Source organism: Callospermophilus lateralis, chromosome 19 (assembly GCF_048772815.1).
Source record: "Callospermophilus lateralis isolate mCalLat2 chromosome 19, mCalLat2.hap1, whole genome shotgun sequence".
In the NCBI taxonomy this organism is placed as follows: Eukaryota; Metazoa; Chordata; class Mammalia; order Rodentia; family Sciuridae; genus Callospermophilus; species Callospermophilus lateralis.
The window spans coordinates 13,003,152-13,029,847 of record NC_135323.1 but is presented as its reverse complement, the minus strand read 5'-3'; the positions used below and the strand labels follow the sequence as shown (position 1 = coordinate 13,029,847).

Below are 26,696 nucleotides of genomic sequence, written 5' to 3'. Positions count from 1 at the left end.
CTGTCTTCCAGTTCTAAATAACCATAACGATGACTCATTTATCACCTGCCTCCACCAGATAACAGATGGTGACAAGGACCTGGGTTCCAAGAAATAAATTGGAAAATAAAGGGAAGACCACCTGATTCTTCCCCTCAATGTTCAACCCTCCCCACTTTCAAAACTAAAACATCAGCATTAATCTTCGGAACAGTGTTTCCCAAAACATATTTCTTAGAGCACAGCCCGATAGGATGTGAAATGGGACTGTGTTAAAAAATTGGAGAATCATGTTGGATTTTCCCGGAGAGGAACAGTAAGTCATTTTAACTCCATGTAGACTCAATGCTTCTCACTTATTTGACCCAAGAGTCCATCTCTCATTGGGTATTTATTAACATCTTATGGAACCATAATATTCCTTGAAACTCATTTTGGGAATCCTGCTTTGATAGACGATGACATCTCCCTTTTGTTTTGTAACTACTTAGGAAATTTTGGAACCGGAGATTGAAAAAAAAAAAAAAAATCCCAAGGAGACAGACAACATGTTCTGTAACATCTCTGACCTTATTGTGGGAACTGCCCATATTCACAGTATCGAGCAACAGTAACATATGGTGCATTATTAATAAAAATCCATTTATCAGTCTTATTTTAGAGCAATATAGCTTGTGATACAGAAAAGAGATAAATTTAGCAGTGATCCTAGCTATTCAGGAGGCTGAGGCAGGAGGATCACAATTTCAAGGCCGGCCTGCCCAACTCAGCAAGACCCTATCTGAAAATAGAATTAAAAGAAACAGTAGCTGTGGCTCAGTGGTGGAGCACTTGCCTAGCAGGGGTGAGGCACTGGGTTCTATTCTTAGTATCGCATATAAATAAATAAAATAAAGGTCCATCAACAACTGAAAATATTTTTTAAAAATATAATAGACAATATGATTGATGTATGTACATTCCATGTATGTATTATATATCAAAATGCATTCTACTGTCATGTATGACTAAAAATAAATAAATAAAAATAAAAATAAAAAAAAGGACTAGCAATGTAGTTCAGTGATAGAGAACCCCTGGGTTCCATCCCCAGTACTGTAAAAATAAAGACATAAATAAATAAGAGCAATGTCAAGTTGTACCTCTTTGCTGAATTTCCTGTTCACCAAGTGCCTTGTTAGAGGGTGTGGCAAATAGGGTTTGTTTTTTTGTTCTTTTTTTTTTCCTCTCAGGACAACTTTGACCAATGGGTAGTGGCTACCTGAAGCACTTCATTGATTGATAAAGACTGTAAGACATTCCATAGGATTGGAGGAAAAATACTCTGTGATGGATTCGGAATGTCTGTGGTGGGTGCAGTGCTGTGGTTGATTGCTGATGTCTGTGGTGGGTGTAGATTCATGGGAGGCGCAGGATGCCTGTGTGTGTCCTTACAGAAAGCAGAAAAGAGAGCACCCTTGCTGGTTTCGTTGGGGAATCGGGACAGAAGGCTTCCAACTGATAAAAGGAGAGGTTCTGTAGGGTCCGAGACAGACGAGATGCTGCCCAAAAGGGTAACCTGCCGGCAGGAGTTGAGTTGGGCCTTGGAGGGCAAGGTCAGACAGACCATTCTCAGAGGACACTGCTGGGGACCCATAGTGCCCAGCAGGACTTACACCCCCTGGACCTGCCCCGTTGCATATGTGCATCTGTTAATGTCAATAGAGGACACATTCCCACCCTTTATCTCTCAGAGTCACTTGAGCCATGTATTTAATTTTAAACTGTCCCGTGTCCCATGTAAGAAAGAGAGGCTGAGGGTATAGCCCAGTGGTAAAGTGCTTGCCATGAAGCCCTGGGTTGAATCCCCAGCATGGCGACAGATAATTATAAACACCTGATAAAATTAAGGAAAATAGGTGAAATCAATTTTAATAACGGATTTTATGTAACCCAAGACATCCCAAATGTTATCACTGCATTTAATCAATATAGGATTATTTGTGAGACCTTTTCCACTCTGTTTCTCCCAAGGAATCTTTAAAATACACAAATGGTGTGTATTTTACTTACAGCGCATTTCAGTGTAAACTGGCCACTTTTCAAGTGCTCAGTAGCCACACGTGGTTCACGGCTGCCATCTTGGACAGGGTCCAGCTCCACCACTACCTTTATTAATACATTCATTTCTTCCCCAAAGTTTAAAAACAGTTAATTATGTTTCAGCAGTTTTCCCAGACTCTATTCTGATGCACATAATTTGTGCTATAGATGTATATGTATGTATTTGGGGAAGTACCCAGGGACACTTTGCCACTGAATAGATCCCCAGTCCTCTTTATTTTTGAGACAGGGTCTTGCTAAGTTGCTGAGGCTGGCCTCAAATTTGCAGTCCTCCTACCTCAGCCTTCCAAGTCTCTGGGATTATAGGTATGAAACACCAGGCTGGGCTTGTGCTAGCAATACTTTTTAAAAATTTTTTTTTAGTTGTAAGTGGACATAATACCTTTATTTTATTTATTTATTGTATATGTGGTACTAAGGATTGAACCCAGTGCCTCACATGTGCCAGGTGAGTGCTCTACCACCGAGCCACAACCCCAATTTAAATCTAAAAATAATTTATACCACATAAAAAAATTCAGTAATTCATTACTTTAAAAAAAAATCATATTTTTTTTAAAAAATTGAATCTGTTTTTTTTTTTTTTAAATATTATGTTACTTTATTTCATTTTAAAATCAGGAAGGCAGAGTTATTAAGTACAGAGCAATAACAGTTCCTATGTCTTGTTCTTTTTTTTCCAGATTTTTTTCTTAGTAGTGGTGGAGCTGGGGATTGAACCCAGGGTCTCAGACATGCTGGGCAAGTGCTCTACCATTGAGCTACATTTGCAGCCCTAGATTTTGTTTTCTTAATTGTGGTCAAATATACATAACATAAGATTTACCATTGAAACCATTTTGGAGTGTGCCGTTCAATAGCATTAAGTACATTAATTACCATCCATTGCGAGAACTGTTTGTATGTGAGGGTTACTGAGGATCAAACCCAGCCCCCTGAGCATGCTAGGCAAGGCCTCTACCACTGAGCCACGTGCCCAGCCCCCATTGCTAGAACATTTTCATCATCTCAACCTGAAACTCTGCCCTCATTAAACAACAATTCCCCATCCTACCCGCAGCCTCTGGCCACCACCATTTTACTTTCTTTTCTTTCTTTCTTTTTTTAAATATCTTTATTTATTTATTTTTATGTGGTGCTGAGGATCGAACCCAGGGCCTCACACATGCTAGGCAAGCGCTCTACCGCTGAGCCCACAACCCCAGCCCACACCATTCTACTTTCTATCTATGAAATTGACTACTTTAGGCACCTCATTGAATCGTGTAGTATCTGTCTTTTTGAGACTAGACAATTTCCTTTAGCTTAATGTCCTTGGGGTACATCTACAATTTAGCATATGCCAGAATTTCCTTCATTTTTTTAAAGCTGAGTATTATAGCCTACATAATATCTGTATTCTGCTCATCGGTTGGCAGGTATTTGGTTTGCTTCCATTTTTTTTTTTTTTCCTGCTATGAACCTGGTACAAATTTATGAGTCCTTGCTTTCAACTTCTGTGGGGTATATATCCACACTTGGAATTTCTGGATCATATGCTAACTAGTTTTGTGTTGGGAAGAACATCCATACTAAACAGTTGTACCGTAGTGATGTGTTCCCGCTCCCAATGCTCCTGTGTTTAGTTTCTGTATACCCTAGCCAACACTCGTTATTTTTTGGCTTTTGTTTGTAATAGCCATCTAGCCAGGTATGGCCACCCCACTGGCTATTGTATCTCACTGCAGTTTGTTCTTAATGTTGTTGTTTTTTTCAGACCAAGTCTTGTCATGTTGCTGAGGCTGTCCTTGAACTTGCGATCCTCCTGCCCCAGCCTCTTGAGTAGCTGAGATTTCGGTCATGTACCACCATACCGGGCTCTCACTGTAGTTTCAATTGGCATTTTTTCCTGATAACTGGTGATATTGAGTGTCTTTGCGTACTTATTGGCCATTTATATATCCTCTTTGGAGATGGGTCTATTCAAGTTCTTTGCCCTATTTTAAAACCGGTTTTGTTTGTTTTGTGGAAGTGTAGGAGTTTTTTATATATTCCTTGGCAGATATACAATCTATTCGAAAGTATTTGTCTTTTCACTTTATTTATAGTTTATTTTGATAACCAGAAGTTTAAAACTTTGATGTAATTCAATTTGTTTTTCTTTTATTGCCTGCACTTCTCTGTGTGTGTGTGTGTGTGTGTGTGTGTGTGTGTGTTACTGTAAATGGAAGCCAGACCTTGCACATACTTAGCAAGTACTCTACCATGGAGCCACATCCCCAGCATTAAAAAAAAAAAAAAAAATTATTTTGAGACAGGGTCTTGCTAAGTTGTGAAGGCTGGCCTCAAACTTGTGATCATCTTGCCTCAGCCTCCAGGCCAGCTGGATGCCATCACACCCAGCTATTAGGGCTTTTATTGAGGCTTTATCACATAGGCACGATTGACTTCATCATTAGCCTTTGGTCATTGAATTCAACCTCCAGCCTTTCTTCCCTCCTTGGAGGTCCAGAGTGGGGCTCAAAGTTCCAACCTTCTCACGTGGTTGGTTCCACCCCAATCAAGCTCCAGCCTGAAGCTGTCTATCCAAGGGACCACCAAGAGTCGCCTCATTGACATAAACTCTGTGGACTTGAAAAGAGCTCAGGAATACCAAAAGACAATCCTCTCACCCTATCGCTAAGGAAATGCCACGGTTTTAATCCCTTTGCCAGGAGCTGGGGGTCAAGGCCACACATCCACTTGTACTCTCTCACAGTGTCCAGGGACGGAGGGAAGAGCCACCGCGTTCCTCCTCCTGTGTGTTCACCTCAAATAGTCGGGTCACTGTGATGGGTCCAGCTCTCTGGGATAAGACCCAGCCATGCCTGGGACCAGGTCGGATCAGGACTCTGGCCTCTGGAACCATCACCTGTCACCTTCAGCAGAGGATGCAGCCACCTCCAGGTGGCCTCAGGAGGGAAGCAGTAGGAATAATTTCCCAGACATCCCTCTTCCGCTGCTGTCTGTCCACTGTGGCTCCCTGTTGGTAGAACTCAACCAGAAGGCAGAAAACCAGACGCCTTGCTGGGGCCCAGAGCTGTGTGGAGAGTAGGTCTGGAAGGACCAATGGAGGGCAGCAAGTATACATGCTCACAGGCTGTCCCCTTTGGCTTCCCAGCAGCCAGGGACACCATTGGAGTATGTTTGAAGGACTATTATGAAATCTTTCCATATGCAGAAAATAGACCATGTCATGATGATTGTTGTTTCTTATTACTTTGCTGCAATATTCCTTTAAGAAGGATTATGTTCTATCCAGGATGGGCACATTATGGGTGTACCAAACACAACTAGCTGCCTACTATTGTCAATAAAGTTTTATTGAGACACGGCCCACTCATTCATTGACATCATCTGTGGCTGCTTTAGCACCACCATGGCAGAGTAGTTACAACAGTGATCCCATTGCCCAAAAAAGCCTAAAATATTCTCTCTCTGGTCTTTTATAAAGTTTGCTGACCCCTGTGCTGGGGCAGGATCAGCTGTATAATTAGGGGTCTTATTTCAAATTCAAGTGTGGAGCTCCTGGTTCTAAATTCACGAGCATTTCAAGATGGCAGCAACTGAACACTCAGCCAGAGTTAAGGACCTTCTAAGAGAAGGACAAGTGAGATGGCACATGCCACACATTTGCAAGCTGCCCAGATGCCAGGGAAGGCTCCTGAGAGATTGCACAGTGCAGGGACATAGGTGCTCTGGGCATGGCATATGTGGGCAGTGAGAATCAATTAGTTGGTGTGCTTTTGTGAGTCCTCAATCCAGGGACGGATAGTCTATAATATGTCTTGTCTTACATTTCAGTGTGTATCTGTGACAGGAATAAAGTTGACAATCTTGCAACAGTTGCTCTGTTCCTCTTTTCTTTTTCTTTTCTTTCTTTTATGTGGTGCGGGGTTAGAACCCAGGGACTCATCCTGCCCGGCAAGTGCTCTGCCCCTGAGCTACATCTCCAGCCCTCTTCGCTTTTTAAGAGTTCTATCTTTGCCATGTACTCTATTGCAGGTGTGAGACATGCCTCTTCCTGTACAATTCTGTCAATATGTTACAATTTTATTTTATTTTTTTTTTTGTGTGTGTGTTTGTTTGTGGGCTGGGGCTGTAGCTCAGTGGCAGAGGGCTTGCCTAGCATGCATGAGGCACTGGGTTTGATCCTCAACATCACATAAAAATAAACAAAAAAATAAAAGCATCTGTCCATCTACAACTACAAAAAATAAAAAGAAAAGAAATTTTTGTAATACGTTTGGCAAATACTAAGTTAGAGCCTTTTTTCAATACATTGCAGGTTAGAGGTTACCAATATTACCTTGACCATCAACTCTCGGCACCCCAAACAACTAGTTCCCCAGAGGTAAGTACAAGTTTCTGCCACATATTCATATTCTATGAATCCTCCAGTGACTTACATTCTACAAAATCACATATGATATTATTCACAGGGACAATGGAAGAAATAGGGTCAGGGCTGTATGCTCAGAACTTAAGCTCCCTGACCTCTCACTTATTAGAGTGCTAATAAGAATGATAATTAAGAATTGTATTGCTATATTGTAGGCATGTATGAATAGGTGACAAGTCTCACCATTATGTGCAACTATAATGCACCAATAAAAAAATGTGGAAAGGAAAGAAAATAATAATTTGGGGCTGCGTACATGAGGCAGCTTCATGGTAGAACACATACTCAGCACACGCTGAATTGAATCCCCAGCATCCCTACCCCCAAAATGAGAAAGAAATATGTTCTCCTTATAGGCTCCTCATGTGGTTTTTAGGTAGGGGGTGTCTTTGGTATCAGATAACTCAGAGTTCAAATCCAAGTTCTATTGCCAGCTGTGTGGCCTGGGGTCAGTTACTCACTCCACTCTCTGAGTGCAATTTCTTCCTATGTAAAAATGGGGATTTGATGATATTTACCTCCCAGGGTTTGAGGAATGTGGATGGTAAGAAACAAAATAAATCTAATCACAATTCTTAATAAGAGGCCGTTATCATTTGAATAATATGGCTTTGATTTGGGAGCCCGGGGCCAGGCTTTCATTAGCAGTACTCTTCCTTCCCTGGTCCCTGGGGCTCTCTGCATTTCCCAAATGCTTGCTGATGATTTGGAGATGAGACTATTTTTTTTTTTTTTAAACAATCCTATTATTTTCATATTCCTGTTTCCCTTACCCGAGGTGATGTCATACCCAGCCATCTGCTTCCCCCTCATCTAAAAGCCACCACAAGCCATGCTTTTTTTCTGAGAACCTCTTCCAGGGCCCTGCAGGGAGGATCCCCTGGGAGGTGGTGACATGCCTGGGGACAGTCCAGACACATGCCCAGCAGTGTGACCTTCAAATCATTTGCTCACAAAAGACCGAACAGAACAAACCTTCGTTTGCCTCCTTGGCATGGAATGCAGGGATCATTTTGGTTAGAATAGATACAGCTGGCCACCAAGGAGGCTACGCATCCCTATTTCAGCAAGATGCCCTGAAGGGAACTATTTACCTTCCTAACTTGGTAGACTCTTTAACTCTTTTTTTTTTTTTTTTTTTTTTTTTTTTTATTGGGGATTGAACACAGGGGCGCTTTACCACTGAACTATACACCCGACCCTTTTTATTTTTATTTTAAGGCAGGGTCTTGTTAAGTTGCTTAGGGTCTTGCTAATTGCTGAGTTGCCCAGGCTGGCTTCGAACTTGCAACCTTCCTGCCTCAGCCTCCCAGCTTGCTGGGATGACAGGTGTGTGCAACTGCGCCCCACCTGTTTAGCTCTTAATAGATAGAGTTAAGATTGTATCTTCTGATTGCTTTGTAGAAGAAGATGGACCACTCAAACAATAGGTTGATTATTGGTTAAAGTAAATTATAGGGTAGTTGCAGGCGCAAACAATTGCACGTGGATTTAAGTCTCATCTTTTCTGTTACTAGCTGTACAGTCACCTTGGATGAGTGGGTCTTGTCTAAGCCTTTGCTTTGTTGTCTTGTAAAATGTGAAAGAGAGAGAGAGAGAGAAGCTGACTTTATTATGTGGTCATCTTGAGGATTCAATAAGCTGAGCCTCTTATTTAAGGTCCTTAGCACCTTGCCTGGCTGGTAGTAAGGGCCCAATAAATGTTAAGTATTGTAATTGTGCGTTGTATTATTATTATGTCATCATCACCAGACAGGTGACTTCCAAGCAGCGCCAGTAAATGCTGAAGGCAGCACTTTGCCCAGCTTAACTTCCTACTCCCTGCCCCATGCCGAGGTCCCTTCTCTTCAACCCAATCCTGGTGGCCCTGACCTTAGGCTAGATGCATAGGGGGCCTGTAGTTGGAGAAGAATCCAGGGAAAGACCTCAGAAGCCAAGGGTTGCTGGGCATGGTGGCATGCACCTGTAGTACTGCTTGCTGGGGAGGCTGAGGCTGCAGCATTGCAAGAGTTACACAGAATAGAAAGACCACCTGCATGGAATCCAGTTCTTCAGAAGTAGATTTACTAGGTAAGGGAAAGAGATAGTTGTCGAATACGTTTTAAAAGAATGTTGAATGATAACTGTATAAACAAGAGATGGCAATGACTTGCTGCTGGAAGTTTTATTTACATATTTTGCATCTCATGTATGTAGATTCCTGATACTGGTTCAGTCACGGGAAGCACAGGAGCTAGCTTCATTAGAATCCCCATGCCAGCCGGGCGTGGTGACACACACTTAATATTCCAGGACTCCGAAGCAGGAGAATCACCAAGTTTGAAGCCACTTAGTGAGACCATGTCTGAAAATAAAAAATAAAGAGAGCTGGAAGCCAGGCATGGTGGCGCATGCCTGTAATCCCAGTGGCTCCGGAGGCTGAGGCAGGAGGATCACGAGTTCAAAGCCAGCCTCAGCAAAAGTGAGGTGCTAAGCAACTCAGTGAGATCCTGTCTCTAAATTAAATACAAAACAGGACTTCGGATGTGGCTTAGTGATTGATTAAGTGCCCCTGAGTTCAATCCCCAATACCCCACCAAAGAGAGAGAAAGAGAGAGAGAGAGAGAGAGAGACAGAGAGCGAGAGAGAGCTGGGGATATAGTTCAGTGGTACAGTGCCGCTGGGTTTAATCCCCAGTACCACCAAAATAAATAAATAAACAAACAAATAAATAAATCTTCATGTTCTAACCCTTGGGCAGGTCAGGGCCAACTAGGGGGACTGCTACCTCCTGTTTTCTCCACTTTATTTGTTACACGTAGCTTCAAATGAGCATCCCCATGTTATTTGTTCTTTGCAGAGTGCCTGGGCCACTGGGAGCACATCCTGTGCCCTGATCACAGAAGCTTGGCCTCTGCAGCACGCTGGGGCAGCCCTGGTGGAGGTTTCAAATGTGTCATGAGGTTTCCCAGCCAAATTCCTCCTGTACCAACTCGAAAACTGGCTATAAAAATAGCCCTTGCTGAGGGAGCCTGACCTGTGACAAAGACGCCCTCCTGGGAGCTGCTGGGTTTCTTTTCTTTTTTTAAAGTCTGCTTTCATGTCTCTCTGACGTGGATTTGCTTTTCAGAGTGTGTTTTTAAAATCGCCCTTGGACTTGAGTCTCCTGTTTGAGAGTGGTCTTCTTCGATTCTTGGTACCTAATTGGAGTGACTCCTAGGCCAGATACAGGGTTTAAAGAAAACCAAAGACAGAGCTTTATCTCTTGGTTTAATCAGGAATCAATTTTTTGTATCTAACTATGAATTTGGAAGATCTCTAAGAAAATCCTGGTGGTTAAGGGTTGGGCCTGGGACAGACCCTGGCTCCAGGGTCTTTCAGGAGATCTGATAACTCACAATTTTTGAGACTCCAAATGTCTTAAAATTTTAAGGATATTATTCATTGACTGAAAATACAAGTAAATAAAAAATTCACGGCTCTCTCTCCCTCTGGACACATCCTGCATTCTCCCTTGAACGTGTATCTAAATAAACCTCTGTCTATGCCTTTGAGAAGAATAAATAAATAAAAATTAAAAATGCAAGGGGCCTGGAGGTTAGCTTCATGGTAGACTACATACTTAGCATGGGTGATGGCGTTTCTGGTTTGATCTCTAGCACACATTCCCTCCACCAAAAAATAAAAAATAAATAAAATAAATAAATAATTCAGAAATAAAAAAAAACAAACAGGGTACAAAATTTTGTGAGATATATATATATCTCACAAAATATATATATATATATATATATATAATTTTTTTTAAATGCTGGGGATGGAACCAAAGGCCTCATATGTACTAGGCAAGTGCTCTGTCACTAAGCTACCCCCACTTTCAGCCCCTGACCTATATTTGGATTTTTTTTTTTGTTGCAACTGAACACTTTCTACGTAAAGGGGAAAAAAAAAACTACGCTGCAATGTAGTTATGTATTCACCAGGTAATAATCTAATTTATTATGCAGGACTGATGCCCAGCTCTGCAGGTATGTGGCCGGGTGGTGGCACACAATTTTAATATCTGGATGCCTTCCTGTCTGTGTGTATCTAGGACTCTGTGTATGGATGGCCACACTAGGCAATAACGTCAAAGCTCTAAATCTGAGGCCTTTGACGAATGTGAAGTTGGGGCCAAATGTCCCTTCTGTCCCTGCCTGTGACATTCCCTGCCTGGTGGTTCCTGCCACCAACGGGCTGACCTTGGGCTGGCTGCTCAGCCTCTTGGCATCCAAGTGCTAATCTGTAAAGGGCCCCCTGGGTCCCCACCTCAGAGTGTGATTTTGGAGAATTCCAGGGAGTAACCTACATTGACCACTTGCCTCAGCTGAGGTTTAGTAAATGCTCAATAAATATTAGCTGGAGTCAGTCACTATTATTAGAGCAAAGACTCAATGCCGTGGCCCAAGTTGGCTCAGTCGGTCTGTGTGGGAAACTGCCTCGCCCAAAGAGAATTCATTCTTTGTTTATTTAACACATATTTATCAAAGGATTATTTAGTTTTTAAAAGTTTGTTTGACAAATGACATTTCTTTATTCTAATTAGGAAACTAGCAAGAAAGAAAGGTAATCACATAATCCACTTATCACAACCCTTCAAATTTCCTTCTTTATTCTCTGAGCCCCTCCTCCCAAACCCCCCACTCCCTTTTAAACCTAGTTAAGGCCATAATGTTTCTCACTTTTGAATCTCATGCTTTAAAAACATTTTGGTTTCCATTTAACATGTTAATGTAATGCTTTCCTGACTTTATAAATATAATTTTTTTTTGAGATAGGGTGTTACTATATTGCTCAGGCTGCCTTCAAACTCCTGGGCTCAAGTGATCCTCCTGCCTCAGCTTCCTGAGTAGCTTAGACTACAGGCAAGAATCACCCCGCCCAGCTTATAAATATAATTTTTAATAGTTGCAGAAAAGATCAACTCTGAATGTACCGGTTCCTAATCAGTTTCTATTGTTGGACAGTGGGATAATTTCCAATTTTTTCCTTTTCTTTCCTTTTTTTTTTTTTTTTTTTTGCTATTAAGATATCCAACTAGGGCTGTGGCTGTGGGTCAGTGGTAGAGCACTTGCCTAGCATGTTCGAGACCCTGGGTTTGATCCTCAGCACCACATAAAAGTAAATAAATTAAATAAAGGCATTGTGTCCAACTACAACTGAAAAAAAAAAAAAAGATATCAAACTGGTCAAACACAGTGGTGCATACCTGTAGCCCCCATTTTTTGGGAGGTTGAAGCAGGAGGATCACAAGTTTGTGTCCAGTCTGGGAAATGTAGACACTGTCTCAAAACACAAATTCAAAAGGGGTGGGGTTGTAGCTTAGTGGTAGAGCATCCCGGGGTTCAATACCTAGCAGAGATAGAGAGATAGACAGATAGACAGATAGATAGACAGACAGACAGATAGATAGATGTACAGGTTGAACTGAAAGCTGTGGATGTAGTCCAGTGGGAGTGTATGGTCAGCATGCACAAGACCTGGGGTTAGTCAAACTGAGATGAATACTTTTGTCCATCTTGTTTCATAATGAATTTCTACTTCACCACTCCTATTTCTGGAGTACTTACTATGGCTCAAGTTCTGTGCTGGGTGCTGGGGATAGAGCGGGTAGGGCTGGGACAGGTGTGACCTTGGCTTTCACAAGGCTGGTATCCTAAGGGGCAGCAGATGATAAATGTGCAAAGAAACCCAATACTTGCAGATGGTGGTGGACAAAGACTATCTGGAAAGGGCACTGCCCACCTTTTGGGGGCAGGGAAGTCACAGCATACCTCTCTGATGAAGATGCCACAGGCCTTGGAAAACATGACAGGGGCCAGAGTTAGGCAAATGAGGTCTCAGGGTTCCAAATGTAAGGATAGATCTACTCTTAACCTTGGGCACACACAAGGCCCTGAGTGTGGGTGTTGCCTTAAATTTTTCTCCCCAGGTGCCAGTCACTTAACTACCGTTTGCAGGGAATAAATGTGGAAGAGGGATTCCAGGCAGAGAGACCAGCAGGTGCAAAACTCAGAGGCTTGTTGTGTTCTAGGGAAAGAGACTCAGTTCCCATAACAGAAACAGAGTGGAGAAACCACTCTCTGGTTCTGATGGAATCAGAAAGGCAGAACCAGAGAAAGAAATGTTGAAAATTTTTGAAAAGTTTGGAGATTCTTCCTATTTGACACATGTAGTTTTAAATATCGAGGTAGTGGGAAAAACTAGGCTTCCAATTTTCCCCACATATATTAGGAAGGTGGGTGTTGGAGGGCACGGAGCCCTTTAAGGGCTCTCAAGTGTTGGTGTTTAACCTTGACCACAGGTTTGAATGCTATAGGGAGGTTTAAAAAATACTGATGCCGGGGCCTACGCTGAGGGATTCTGATTCTGGGATGAGGCCTAGATGTAGGGATTCTATTGCAAAGACAAAAATTGAGAACACCTGTTATGATCTTGTTCTGGATATAAACTGTTGTAGGATATTTGCAATGTAGGATAAGCCAGGTTTTATTTATTTATTAAATTTTTGCAGTTCTAGGGATCATGCTGACAAGAACTCTACCACCAAGCTCCATCCCAGGCATAGATTTTATACCTACCAGATTTTATATCCTCTGGTAGGTCCTTTGCAATGCTGAATCTGGATTTTATTCTAAGAAAAATAGGAAGCCATTGGTGATCTCTAGGTAGGCTAGTATCATGATCTGATTTTTTTATTTTAAGAAAATCACTTTGGTTGTGTGTGACAGGTTTCCTTAGGAGAGATTCCAAGAAGTGGAATTACTGGGGGAAAGGGTATTAACGATTTTGGATACACACTGCTAAACTGCTTTCCAGGAAGTCTGTGCCAAATGACAGTCTCCCACCTTCTCTGTCCTCATGTTACCCCTTTGCCAACACTGTTTTTGAGGATTAATTATTTCCATGCAAAAACCACACACACACAGGATAAATAAGAAATTGAGCAATTGGATACAATCTCCTCCAGCAACCTTCATTTTTCTCCTTCCTCATTGGTCAAAATAGACAAAGAGCAAATTGTAGATCTGACTGTTAACTAATGTTTATGGATTTCTTACTGTGTGACAGGCACTGTGCAAAGCACTTTACATGCAGAATTTCTATTAACCTTCTAATATCCTTAAGAAATCCGTGCTATTTTCATTTGTGGGTGTATTGTAGGGATGGAATCCAGGCCCTTGTGCCTGCTAGGCAAGTGCTCTACCACTGAGCCCCAGCTCCAGCCCGGTACGATTATCATCATATCCGTTTTAAAGTATGAATCAGGAACTTGCCAACATTACCTCCTCTTCTGAGTGGGGGCATCAGAATTTGAACCCAGAACCCTTCCTCAAATTAATCCGTTGCCATTTATAATTTGAAAAATTTTCTCAAGGATCTAAGGGTCTGGTTACTCTGGTGGTCATTTTCTACTGGAATAACTGGCATGATTTAGTCTCTGCAGCATCATTGTGATCAACTCTGTAAACAAGTCATAATGATTAATTAGCCACATCAGCCATTTGCTTGTTGGTCTGAGGGTCCCAGAGAAGAGAGAGCATCAATTTACCTGGGTGAATAAAAAGCAAAAAATTTGAGGAGAGGATCCAAGGAAGCTCAGAATTTACATCTATGGAAAGGCTGTAAGAGAAGGGACATTTCTGGTCAGATTGAAAGACAGGATTGCAGGGTGGGAGAGAGGAGATTGAGCAATCATAAGCATTTCATCATTTCTTGTAATTGATCCCACTCCCTAATCCCTATTCCTTACTCCCTGGATCCCTTGAGGGCAGGGATTGTTTTTTTTACCTGGTGCCAGGGATTGAACCCAGGGGCACTTAACCACTGAGCCACATCCCCAGTCTTTTTTTTTTATTTTCTATTTTGAGATGCAGGCTTGCTAAATTGCTTAGGGCCTCCCTAAAATGCTGAGGCTGGCTTTAAACTTGTGATCCTCCTGCCTCAGCCTCCCATGCTGATATGTGTTTCACTGTATCTGGCAGGAATTTGGGTTGACGACTGAACTGTCCTTAAATGCTTGGTTGGCAGGTGCTTGGTAAATTTTGCTCAGTGTTAAATAAAAGGATAAATCATGATTAGACTGTACACTAAAATAATACATAAGGGCTGAATGTGGTGGTGCACATCTGTGATCCCAGCTACATGGGAGGCTGAGGCAGGAGGTTTGCAAGTTTGAGGCTAGTCTCAGCAACTTAGTGAGACCCTCTCTCAGGGAAAAAAAAAAAAAAAAAGGCTTAGAATGTAGCTCAGTGGTAAAATATCCTTGGGTTCAATCCCCAGTAATGGGGGTGGATAAGATAAGGATGTATGTCTTAATTAAACTTGGGTTACAAACCAAACAAGAATACCTTGTTGAAGGAATACCAGTCTCCCACAGGGGACCATACTAAGGAAGGTACCCTAATCTTGGGACTGGATTCTGTGGAAATTTTTCCCTTCCTAAGAGAATAGGGTAGAAGAAATGATGAACCAGGAGGAAAGGACACTCTTGTAGGTCCCTCCCTCCCCCATCTCCCCCCCCCCCTTTTTTTTTAACAACTGGAAGACACTTCTTCCTATCCTTCCTTCAGCAAGAGGGAGGTGAGCCAATGTGAGGGTATCTAGGGCAATTTCAGGGTGGAGTGTGTGCGCCTGTGGGGATATATTCTTCTTGATTCAACAAATTCATTCCGTTTTATTGAATTCATTCATCGTTATTATTGTTTTGCAATGCTGGGGTCAAACTCAGGCCCTTGCACATGGTAGACAAATTCTATACTACTGAGCTACTTCCCCAGCCCCATTTAATTTACTTTTGCATAGGTAGGTGACCAGGCGTGGGTCTGATTGGCAGAGGGGATTTCTGTGCTGAGTCAAACATCAGGGTCATTTCAGAGGAATCCCCCTATGGGGGGAAGGGCAGGGAGAGGAGGGGAGAAAGGAAAATTCATTTGAAATTTTGCCTTTCCTTCCTTTAGAACTTGCAAGATCCTCTCTTAGTGAGGGGGTTCCTGGGCATAGGCAAGAAGCCTGAAATTGAAGGGGTATGTACACGTGTGGAAATACCAACTTCACATAATGAAGTATTTTTGGGAACGATTTTTTAATTAATGTATAAAGACCTTTTCCTTGCAACATAAAATGATAAGTCAAGACCCCTTAGGCAGGTAAGGATATGACACTTCTTCGAAGTGCATCTTGCCCACCTTTAAAAACATGTATGGGAACCTGGAGGTTGGCGCACTCCTGGCTCAGGATTGCAAGGCTGAGGCAGGAGGGAGGATCGCAAGTTCCAGGTCAGCAATTTAGCGAGGCCTTAAGCAATTTTAACAAGACCTTTCCTCAAAATAAAAATAAAAAGGGGCTGGGGATGTTGCTCAGTGGTTAAGTGCCCCTGGATATTCAATCCCTGGCACCAAAAACAAAACAAAAATATGTACTGGCATCTACATAATCTATCAGATGCTTTAATGAATTCTTTCTGGCGGGGGGGACATGGGGGAGACAGCGTTCAGGTTCGCTCCCTTTAGCCAGCCTCTTTCTGCTGGGGAAGGTGGGCAAGTGTTAGGGTGGGAGGATTTCAAAGCATATTTGATTTTGCAGGAGACAAGGGTCTGGGGTCCTAGGTGTTAGGACTCGGTAAGCACTTGTCACGTGGGGGCTGGGAAGGGGCACACCCACCAGCTCTCCAGCTTACTATTTTCACTCTCCACCCGGGTGGACCCTGGGCAGGTGGGCGCACGAGAACTCCAAGGACACGCCTGGGTGAGCGCGCCCGCAGAGGCACCAGTGCCCCCACCGCAGGCAGGTCAGCGATTGGACGTCCGCTTTCACCTGACTGCCCGGCTCCCAGAGGGTCAGGTGCTTCCCGGGGAGCGTTTGAGAGGAGGCGTGGGTACGACCGGTGGCGAAAAGTTCCTTTTCTGCGACCCGCTGCGGCGGAGCCCCGACCTCTGCGTGGTAGGCGGGGAGCCCCGAGGCGCGGGAAGGCGGTCCGCTCGCGGCCCCGCCCCCGACGCGCCCCGCCCACCTCCCAGGCCCCGCCCCTCTCCCCAGGCCTGGCGGGCGCCGGCGCCGCCCCTCGTTCCCAGCATGCCGTGCGGCAGCGGCGGCGCGGCGGGCGGAGCCGGGAGGCGGGGAAGCCGTGGCCGTGTGAGCGTGAGGAGCCGCCGCCACCGCCTCCTCACCGTCCTAGTCCTCCTGGGCCCCGGCGTCGCGGGCTGCGCACGGCCCTGGAAGAGACGTCGCCTCCCCTTCCTCCGCCTCCCTCTCGCCGCGCCGCTCCCGCCTCCTCGTCCTGCGCTGCGGGCTCAGGCGGAACCCGGAACGGCCGTCCGCCTCCCCCGCCCTCCGCCGCCTCCTCCTCCTCCTCCTCCTCGGCTTCCTCCTCAGCCCCGGGCCGGAGCGGAGTGTCGGCGGCGGCCGGTTCGGGCGGCGACTCGCGCTTCTTCGGGCGGCGGCGCTTGGCCATGTCGTGTCGGGGAAGGTAATGAGCCGCAGAGCCCCGGGGTCTCGGCTGAGCAGCGGCGGCGGCGGCGGCAGCACCAAGTACCCGCGGAGCTGGAATGACTGGCAACCCAGGTGGGTGACCGGCGCCGAGCCCGCCGCCCGACCTCCCGGCCCCGCCTGGGGCGGGCCGAGGCCTAGGGCCGCGGGGCCGGAGGCGCGGCCTAGGCCCTCCACCCCCCGGGAGCCGGGCGCGGCTTCCTGGGTCTCCTCCCGCCCGGGCTGGGGAGGAAGGCCGCGGAGAGGCGCGGCCTAAGTGCCCCCCAGCCTCCGACTTCTGCCTGGGGCGGGAGCCCTGACCCGGCGCGCCCGGAGGAGGCTCGGGCTTAGGGCTTGGGTCCGGGAGGGTTAAGGAGGAGGCCTGGGGCGGGGTGGGGACGGTTTCCAATAGCACCACCTCTCCAGTCGGGGTGTCCTGGGAGTCCAGGACCCTCTGTGCTCCCCATTAACTTCCTGGGTCTCTCGCTCTGCCAGCCCCACGTGAAAGACCTCCTTAGACTGCTCTCTCCAGTGACTCCCACGTGTTATTATTTTTGAAAAACCCCGAAGTACAACTAAGGTCCGACTTTGGCTGGGCGTTAGTGGGGCTGGAGATGAGGTCGTGCTAATGGGATCAGCCTACTCTTGTTCTGTGAAATAAAGTTTTTTTTCCGTGAATGCAGGGACAGTTAACTGGTGAACAGCAATTCCTACCTGAGAATGAACTTCGTGGCTACTTAGGAGCAGAGAAATTCTTTTCCTCTGTGTGGAGGATTTGATCTCAGGTGCTTTGGGACTTCGTTGGCTTTGAATATATTGGGACCATTGACTTTTTTAAAAAAAATAAATTTAGTTTTTGTGTCTAACATTCAGAGACTGGGATTTAACCCAGTGCCTAGAAGAACTCCCTAAATTTATATACGTGCATTTGAGCATTAGTCGATTCATGGAGCTTTCATACGTTGGAGCACACTTGCATTTCAATTGTCCAGAAATTGGACAGATAAATGTAAAGTGCACACGTTGCTGGGATGTCCTTTTGCTTCCTGATAATCACACCTATTTCAGGAGTGTTGAGAAGTAAAGAATTTGGTAAGGTGTTGGAATTTTAAGACTTGATAGAAAAATCAAAATAATCTTTGGCTCAGGGGTGATACACCTTGTTTTTATTAATATGCTTTCCTAGATACTTTTTCAGGTGAGAACTGGTGTATATAACTAGGTGACTTAAAAAAATTAATGCTTGAATCTAGAATTGAGATGTTAATTAAATTTTTTTTTGTTTAAAAAACAGCTTTGATTTGTGAGTAAGTTAAATAAAATCGGTTGTCTAGTATTCTGTAATTGACATGCTTGGTTTTCATTTTTATCTAAATGTGTGCAATTTGATTTTAGGTGTTCAGTGTATTAGGTGATAAATGAACTTGAGTTTGACATTTCAGAGCTCTCCTTTAACAGTGGGGTTTTCCATGGCTTTTCAGTATTGTGATTGGTACATATAGGAGAAATTAGTAATTCTTTAGAGGGTCTAAAATGCACTTCCCAAATAGTTGCAGAGCTTTTGGAAAATCAGATGTAGCTTGTAGTTCTAAATAAATGGAGTAGTAGAGTTGCACCCACATACTGGTGTCCTCTGTTGTTTCTTTCATGCACTTTATTTCTTGGAGTGTGTAGTGATGTGGGGATGGGAGAGGATGAAAGCTTTCTTTGGAGCTGTGTGATGTAACAGTCTCAGAACTTAATGCCTAGGTGGATGATACTGTGAGATGCACTTGGTTACATGGAGTAACAGTTTAGGATATTGGAAATACTTGATTTTCTCTCCTTGTTGAGGGAAAGAGACAAATGGACACATCCCATAATGTGATTTATTTGCAAGGTCACCATAGTAGATTTGTTAAATAGCCAATTTAAAAAAAAAAAAAAACTTAGATGTTTGCCAAGTCATAGATTTTCATAAGTTAAATGAGGTTTTTCTATACCTTCTCTTCAGAAAGATGACAGGCTCTAGGTAACTGACAGAATGGAGGCTGCTCTTCCCACTTGTTTAACTATTTAGACTTAAAAAAAAATTGTTTGTCTTTTCTGTGCCCTTTCTTTTCTGATTTTTTTTTTTTTAACTTTGGTTCTGTTTCTTCAATTTAGGCTTTTGAGCAAGTGGGTCTAAAAAACTATTGTCAGCTTCTTTTAGAACTAGTTTGCCAGTTAGTCTGGCAAGTGAGTCTATCATGGCCATACAGAATTCTTCACACATTTTGACAGGAAATGTTCTAGATGGCAGACTACACTAATGTTGTGTGGTAACAGAGCAAGCCCACTAGGAACATGTCTTTATAGACTGGCTTAAAGTCTGTTTTCCTTTTTATTCACTGTACTCAACATTTAAGAGTAGTTAGGCAAATGAGTGGTATTAGGTCATTTTTATTATTTGAAATCTGTGGTTCTGCACATGTAAAATTGAGGTGGTTTTGAAATCACTTGGATGCCTCTGTTTTTTTTTTTTAATATGGAGGAACAGGAAAGGTGGCTTTTTATCACAAAGAAATGCCCGACCTGTGAAGATGGTTTGCCTTTTTCCTTCCATCACTGCCAGTAGCCAAACTCTGTCATTTTCCTGGATTTATTTTGAACAGTCAAAATAGAGATCAGAGTGATATGTTTTAAAATTAAATATGTAACTGGTTGTATATTTTAATATTCTTAAATGACATTGGTTGATTTGACATTAGAGCTATATAAGTTAAAAAAAGCACAAGATAGCATGTGGGTCATCAGAAAATAAGTAGACTTCATCATCAAGTACATGAAAAAATGCTCACCATCTCTAGCAGTCAGAGAAATGCAAATCAAAACCACCCTAAGATACCATCTCACTCCAGTAAGATTGGCAGCCATTAGGAAGTCAAACAACAAGTGCTGGCGAGGATGTGGGGAAAAGGGTTCACTTGTACATTGCTGGTGGGACTGCAAATTGGTGTGGCCAATTTGGAAAGCAGTATGGAGATTTCTTGGAAAGCTGGGAATGGAACCACCATTTGACCCAGCTATTCCCCTTCTCGGTCTATTCCCTACAGACCTAAAAAGAGCATACTACAGGGACATGGCTACATCGATGTTCATAGCAGCACAATTCACAGTAGCAAGACTGTGGAACCAACCTAGATGCCCTTCAGTAGACGAATGGATAAAAAAAATGTGGCATTTATACACAATGGAGTATTACTCTGCATTAAAAAATGACAAAATCATAGAATTTGCAGGGAAATGGATGGCATTAGAGCAGATTATGCTAAGTGAAGCTAGCCAGTCCCTTAAAAACAAATGCCAAATGTCTTCTTTGATATAAGGAGAGTAACTAAGAACAGAGTAGGGGCGAAGAGCTTGAGAAGAAGATTAACATTTAACAGGGATGAGAAGGGGGAGGGAAAGAGAGAGAAGGGAAATTGCATGTAAATGGAAGGAGACCCTCAGGGGTATACAAAATTATATACAAGAGGAAGTGAGGGGAAAGGGAAAAAAATATAAGGGGGAGAAATGAATTACAGTAGAGGGGGTAGAGAGAGAAGAGGGGAGGGGAGGGGGGGAAGGGGGATAGTAGAGGATAGGAAAGGCAGCAGAATACAACAGACACTAGTATGGCAATATGTAAATTAATGGATGTGTAACCGATGTGATTCTGCAATCTGTATACAGGGTAAAAATGGGAGTTCATATCCCACTTGAATCAAAGTGTGAAATATGATATATCAAGAACTATGTAATGTTTTGAACAACCAACAATAAAAATTTAAAAAAATAAAATAAGTAGACTTTACTTCTGTACTTGGGAGTCTTAGCATTTTATTCATTTAGCGGGTATATTGGATGTCTTGTGGTACTCAAGTTTGTGAACTTTCTATTTTTTTTTTTTTTTAAGAGGAGTTCTTGTTACATTGTTTAGGCTGGTCTCAAATTCTAGATTCTCCTGCATCAGCCTTCTGCGTAACAGATTACAGGGGCATATAACTATGCTCAGCTATTTCTAGACTTCCAAATGGATGAAACCTCATGTTAGACATATGTTCTGTTTTTGGTAGAATGGAGACAGATCATAGTTCTCAAAAGTACAAATATCTTTATTTTCCACCCAACAGATAAAAAAATGGAAGTGTTGTGAAATTAGAAGAGTCAGTTACTTGTATGTTTGATGTGAGAACCTGGGTTTTTGAAACCATAGTTGTCACACTATCTTTTATGCATTTGTACTAAGTCTGATATCCTTAGGTACATAATATAATGAAATACATAAAGGATAAAGATAATAGAGTTACATATTTTATAGAAAAGTGTGAACTTTAAATAGAATTTCATGATTACACCCCCCCTCTGGTGAGATATGGTTTCTCTATGTTGCCCAGGCTATTGTGTATGAGTGTTGAATGGGGGATGGTATATTTTTATTACAAATCAACATTCCTCGTGAAACATTTTGGCAGTTTATCTTTTTTTAAAATATATTTTTAAAGTTGTAGATGGACACAATACTTTTTTGTTTTTTTATGTGGTGCTGAGGATCGAACCTAGTGCCTCATGGGTACTAGGCAAGTGCTCTACCACTGAGCCACAACCCCAGCCCCTGGCAGTTATAGCTTTAATCCTTTTTTCCTCAGTCTGTTTCAGTTCCTTTTAAAAATGGGAGTATAATTGAAAGTTTATTTTCTTTTTTTAAATGGCAGGAGATTATGAAATACTAATCAGTAAAAAAAATGTTCTAATTAGTAAATATTACTTTTAAAACTGCTGTCTTCAAAGACATTATAGGTTAGTTTTGGAAAAATGAAAAAGTTTTAAAATGGCAAAGCATATGAATATTTTTTTTTTCAAAGAAAGGATACTTTTTTTTTTTAAGAGAGAGAGAGAATTTTTTAACATTTATTTTTTAGGTTTTGGCAGACATAACATCTTTGTTTGTATGTGGTGCTGAGGATCGAACCCGGGCCGCACGCATGACAGGCGAGCGCGCTACCACTTGAGCCACATCCCCAGCCCAGCATAGGAATATTATATTGTGATTTTTGGTATACTTGTTTTTATTTGTCATGTATATGATGAATAGAGTTTAAAACCTGGAGTGTTAGAGGAGGGAAAGCTATATAGTTGAGTAGTGGGCCTGTACGATTTTGAGAGTAAATTTTATAATAGAAGACGGTAAAAATATGGCAAACTGCAAGTTGACCTTGGTAAAAAAATTGTTTGGCTAGAGGTTTGGGGTACTTGTGAGGAGTGGTGCAAATAAAGAATGAAGCTAAATAAAGAATGAAGTTACAGTGGAACCATGTAGGTCTGGAATCATGGTTTTAAGGATGTTTGCAATGACTTTAGGGAACAATGAAGTTTTACCAGCAGGGACGTGGCATAATTTAGGAAGATTAAATCTAGTTGCTTCTTGGCAGGGGCAAGGGAGGGGAAGAGTGAGAGTGTGTGTGTGTGTGTGTGTGTGTGTGTGTGTGTGTATGTGTATGTGTATCTACACACATTCCACACAGTTGGAGACAGTTGTACAGTCTAGACAAGAGGTTGCTGCTAAGTCCTATGTTTTATAATTCACAATTTAAATTTTAGACGAAAGTATTCAATTCAATATATGCGAATTTCTGTAAGCAAAAGCTTTTCATTTGTTACCTGGTATTGGTTGAGAATGATTACTAAAGTGATCCTTTTTATCTGCTTACTCTTCACTTTGCCTTAGGACACTTATATGAAATGTCATACCTGTGAAGTGGAGTGTGTGTGGTCTACGATTCTTTTGGAAATACTAAATTCTCACAACTCTAGGATTTTCTGCCTTCACTCCCTCCTGTACAGTAGGCACTTGTTTACTTTCCTTTTCTTTCCTTACCCTAATTACCTAAAATAAATCCCTGAAATTTCATTCACTGAACCATCCGTATGGATTTCCACAGTTTCCTGTCTTTTCGTATTGTTATTTTGGTTACCTGTCTTTGGCTATCTTAGTTTCCTCAGAGCCTTATTTATTTTTATGGTGCTGGGGATTGCCTTGTGTGTACTTGGCAAGTACTCTACCACTGAGCTACATCCTCTGACCACCCATTTTATTTTTTGGATAATAAAATGTACCTCTTCTTATAGCGGCTTAAGAGCAAAGAGTGCAGAAATATTGTGATTTAAGTCCTATATGAAATGGTCCAGTTTATTATATGTATCTATTTTTTTAAATGTAGAGTGTAACCTATTCATAGAATTTGCTTACACAGTGATATTTGGTTTTCTTTTTGTTGTTGTTGTTTTATTTTGGTACTGAAGAATTAACCCTGGGGTGCTTTACCACTGAGCCATATCCCCAGCCTTAAAATATATATAGTTTATTTAGAGACACGGTCTTGCTGAGGCTGGCTTTGAACTGTTGAACCTTCTGCCTCAGCTTTCCGAGCCACTGGGATTACAGGTGTACATCAACCAGAAATATTTGGTTTTCTATGGTTAGTTCTGCATCTTGTATATAAAATTTACACACACACACACACACTCACACATACAGGTCTTAATTAAATCTAGTAAGTTTGACAGATATATACTTTTGTAACCTTTACCCCAGTCAATAGAGATACAGGGACTGGGGATGTAGCTCAGTGATAGAGTGCTTGGGTAGCATGCACAGGGTCCTGAATTTTACCTCTAGCACTGAGGGGTGGGGAGAGATAGAGAGACAGACTTCTCTAAGTCACTGGAATTATAATCATGTGCTACCGTGCCCAGCTTCAGATATATTTCTGTTGTTCCTCTTTTACTGTAAACATTGCTAATTTACTTGGGGTTTCTGAAGATTTCTGTGGTTTCAGATGGTAGACTCACCATTAGCACTTTAAGGTATGTGAGTCCTGGAATACAAAGGAGCTCCTCTACTTGGCTGAGTTTATTCCTATGAGCTACAGGTTTTTGGACCCCTCTGCATTCTGTAGGTACTCATTGTGGCTTTGCTCTGCTTTTCATGTTCTCTGGCATCTAAACTTGTGCTTCTTTGAGCCCTACCCTGCTACCTTTGTTTTTTTTTTTTTTTTTTTTTTTTTTTTTTTTACCATGCTACCTTTGTCTTCTGTGATCTCCTTTCTTTCCAAATCTTGCAACAGATCTACAATGGAAGTGAACATGTATTTAGCATTTAAGTTATCCATTTTGTTTCCCCAATTAGTTTAGGTCCTGGGATCTGAGGCTGAGTAATTTCCCCCTGCTTTCATGTCTTACTTGCTCTAATGCACTCCCCAATGGGCTCATTCCTGCCATAGGGCCTTTGCACATGCTATTCTTCTTCTACAAAACATAACCTTGATATGTGTATGGATCTTATATAATTGTTTTACTTCTATATCCCCTCCTACCTTACTCATGCATAAGTATGGAGTCCATATTTATTTGAGTGTCTTTCCTCAAGTAAATACAGTTTTCCCTTGGTATCTGCAGAGGGACTAGTTCCAGGACTGGTCTGGGATACCCAAATCCTCAGATGCTTAAGTCCCTTATGTAAAAATGGGATAGTATTTACATATAACTTAGACACATCTTCTTGTATACTTTAAATCATTACTAGATTACTTATAATACCTCATATAATGTAAATGCTGTAAATGTTCTACTATATTGTTTAGGGAATAGTGACAAGAAAAAACTGTACAGATGCAGGTTTTTTCCTCATATCTTTTTGGTCAGTGGATTGGTAGAATCAGAATGTGGAATATGCAAGTTTGTTTCTTATTTTCAGCTGGCTCCAGAGTTTACAACACAGTTACTATAGGGGGCATTTTGAGGGAAACTGTTCCTCTTGTAGCAGGCTGATTAGCCTGAGGCAGCAACTTATAGCTGATTGAGCAGGTTCAAAGGGACCTTGGTCTAAAGGACTGGGGTGGCCAGATATTTTACAGAAGAAAGAATATAGTAATTTAAGATTCATAGGTTTTATCCATCTTGAAAAACATCTTGCTCATATATTTAAAGTTCCTTTGCACATTGGCCTCTCCTATCTATTTTATCTGTGTGAACATTATTTAAAGAGTTTAATCACTAAAAGACAAGTTCTGGGTTGAGGCTTCTGGCATTCTATTAGAATGCCTGTGGGGAAAAAACTTCTTGACAGTTGTGCACCTGCAGATTGGGGGATTGAGACCCAAATTTCCCAGAATCAACAGATTTCTAAACATAGTTATTTCTTTGTATTAATTTTCATTCCCTTTAGAAAAAGGAGATTAAATTCCTGTTCAGTTCCCAGTACCAAAAATAAACAAACAGATAAAACCAAAGTTTTGTAAAAGAAGCCTTTTATTTAAAGTGGTCTTTGTTGTGTAGTTACTATAATGTTAGTATTCCCTTTGTTTTTACTGTAATCTTTGAGGATATAAAAATTGCATCATTATTACTATTTCCCTGTTGTAAGTTAATATTATTTTTAATTGGCATTCTAACTGTACACATTTATGGAGAACAGTACAGTATTTGAATATATGTATACAATGCATATAATGTGGGCTGATCAAATTAAGCTAATTAATATATCTGTCACCCCTCACTTAAAATTCTTAAATATTTGAAATGTATTCCTAGTTATTTTGAAATATACATTGAGTATAACTACCCTGCTGTGCAATATATTTTGAAACTACTGCATTTTGAAACTTTGTATCCTTTGACCAACACTTTCCCATCCCTCTTAGTCTATTTAAAAGTCTATTTAAAAGCTTGCTGTTTTAATATTGGAGAAATTACAAATAGAACCTAGGTGTTTTAGATCCTCACTCAGATTTGTTTAACAGTGCTGGGGATCGAACCCAAGGGCACTCTACTGCTGAACTTCACCCCTAGCTCTATGTATGTATGTATGTATGTATAAATTCCAAGACAGTTAAAAAAAAAAATGCCTCCATTAAGTTGGGGGAAGTTGGCCTGGAACTTGTTGTCTTATTGCCTCAGCCTCCTAAGCCATTGTAGTTACAGGCATGCACCACCATGCCTAGCATAAGTGTCTTTATTTTTAAGAATGTGTCCATATATTTGCATCGATTCTTCACAAATATTTATCTTAGGAGCAGTTGGTGTCATGAAAATAATAGTAGATTAAGAATGGGAAGACAGGGCTGGGGTTGTGGCTCAGAGGTAGGGTGCTCGCCTAGCATGGGTGAGGCATTGGGGTGGATCCTCAGTACCATATAAAAATAAAATAAAGGTATTGTATCTACCTACAATTAAAAAGTAAATGTTTTTTAAAAAATGGGAAGACAAAGATTTTTTGAATTGGCACTAGAACATGTACCTCTGAGGAGGTAATTCTTGAGATCTGAAGGTGCAAGTTTGAGGGTTAAAAATAATGTTTGGGAAATTACTTTCAAAATTATTAAGGAGCTGTGCCATTGCTACATAAGTTGCTGTGTCTGGATCAGAATCTTTTCCTGGTAGAGTGTTTTCCTAGCATGTATGAGAACCACCTTCCATCCCTAACACCACAGGGGGAACACAACAGCAGCAGCAAAACCTTCCTGAATTATCTTTCCTACGAAGATTTCAAAAGTTACTACACATATGCACACACGCATACACATGCACACACGCATACACATGCACACACATGCACAAGTTCAGATTTCATTTTTCTCCTCTCAGTATAAAAGTATATGTGAATATGGGGCTGGGGTTGTGGCTCAGCAGTAGAGCGCTTGCCTGGCAA

General features: G+C 42.0%; 1 protein-coding gene across 6 annotated transcripts in view; it reads left to right on the top strand.

Annotated features, from left to right (window-relative positions):
* The first annotated feature begins 16,610 nt into the window (after nt 1-16,610).
* Nucleotides 16,611-26,696, top strand: part of Smg1 (SMG1 nonsense mediated mRNA decay associated PI3K related kinase) — a 100,534-nt gene continuing 90,448 nt past the window's right edge. For 2 of the 6 annotated variants that reach the window (XM_076840724.2, XM_076840721.2), the window contains exon 1: nt 16,612-17,083. In XM_076840724.2, the coding sequence (XP_076696839.1) occupies nt 16,992-17,083 (92 nt within the window). In that variant the 5' untranslated portion in view covers nt 16,612-16,991. Of the gene's footprint in view, nt 17,084-26,696 lie in introns of all 6 variants that reach the window. The other 4 variants (XM_076840725.2, XM_076840722.2, XR_013089458.2 and 1 more) reach the window with 3 other exon arrangements.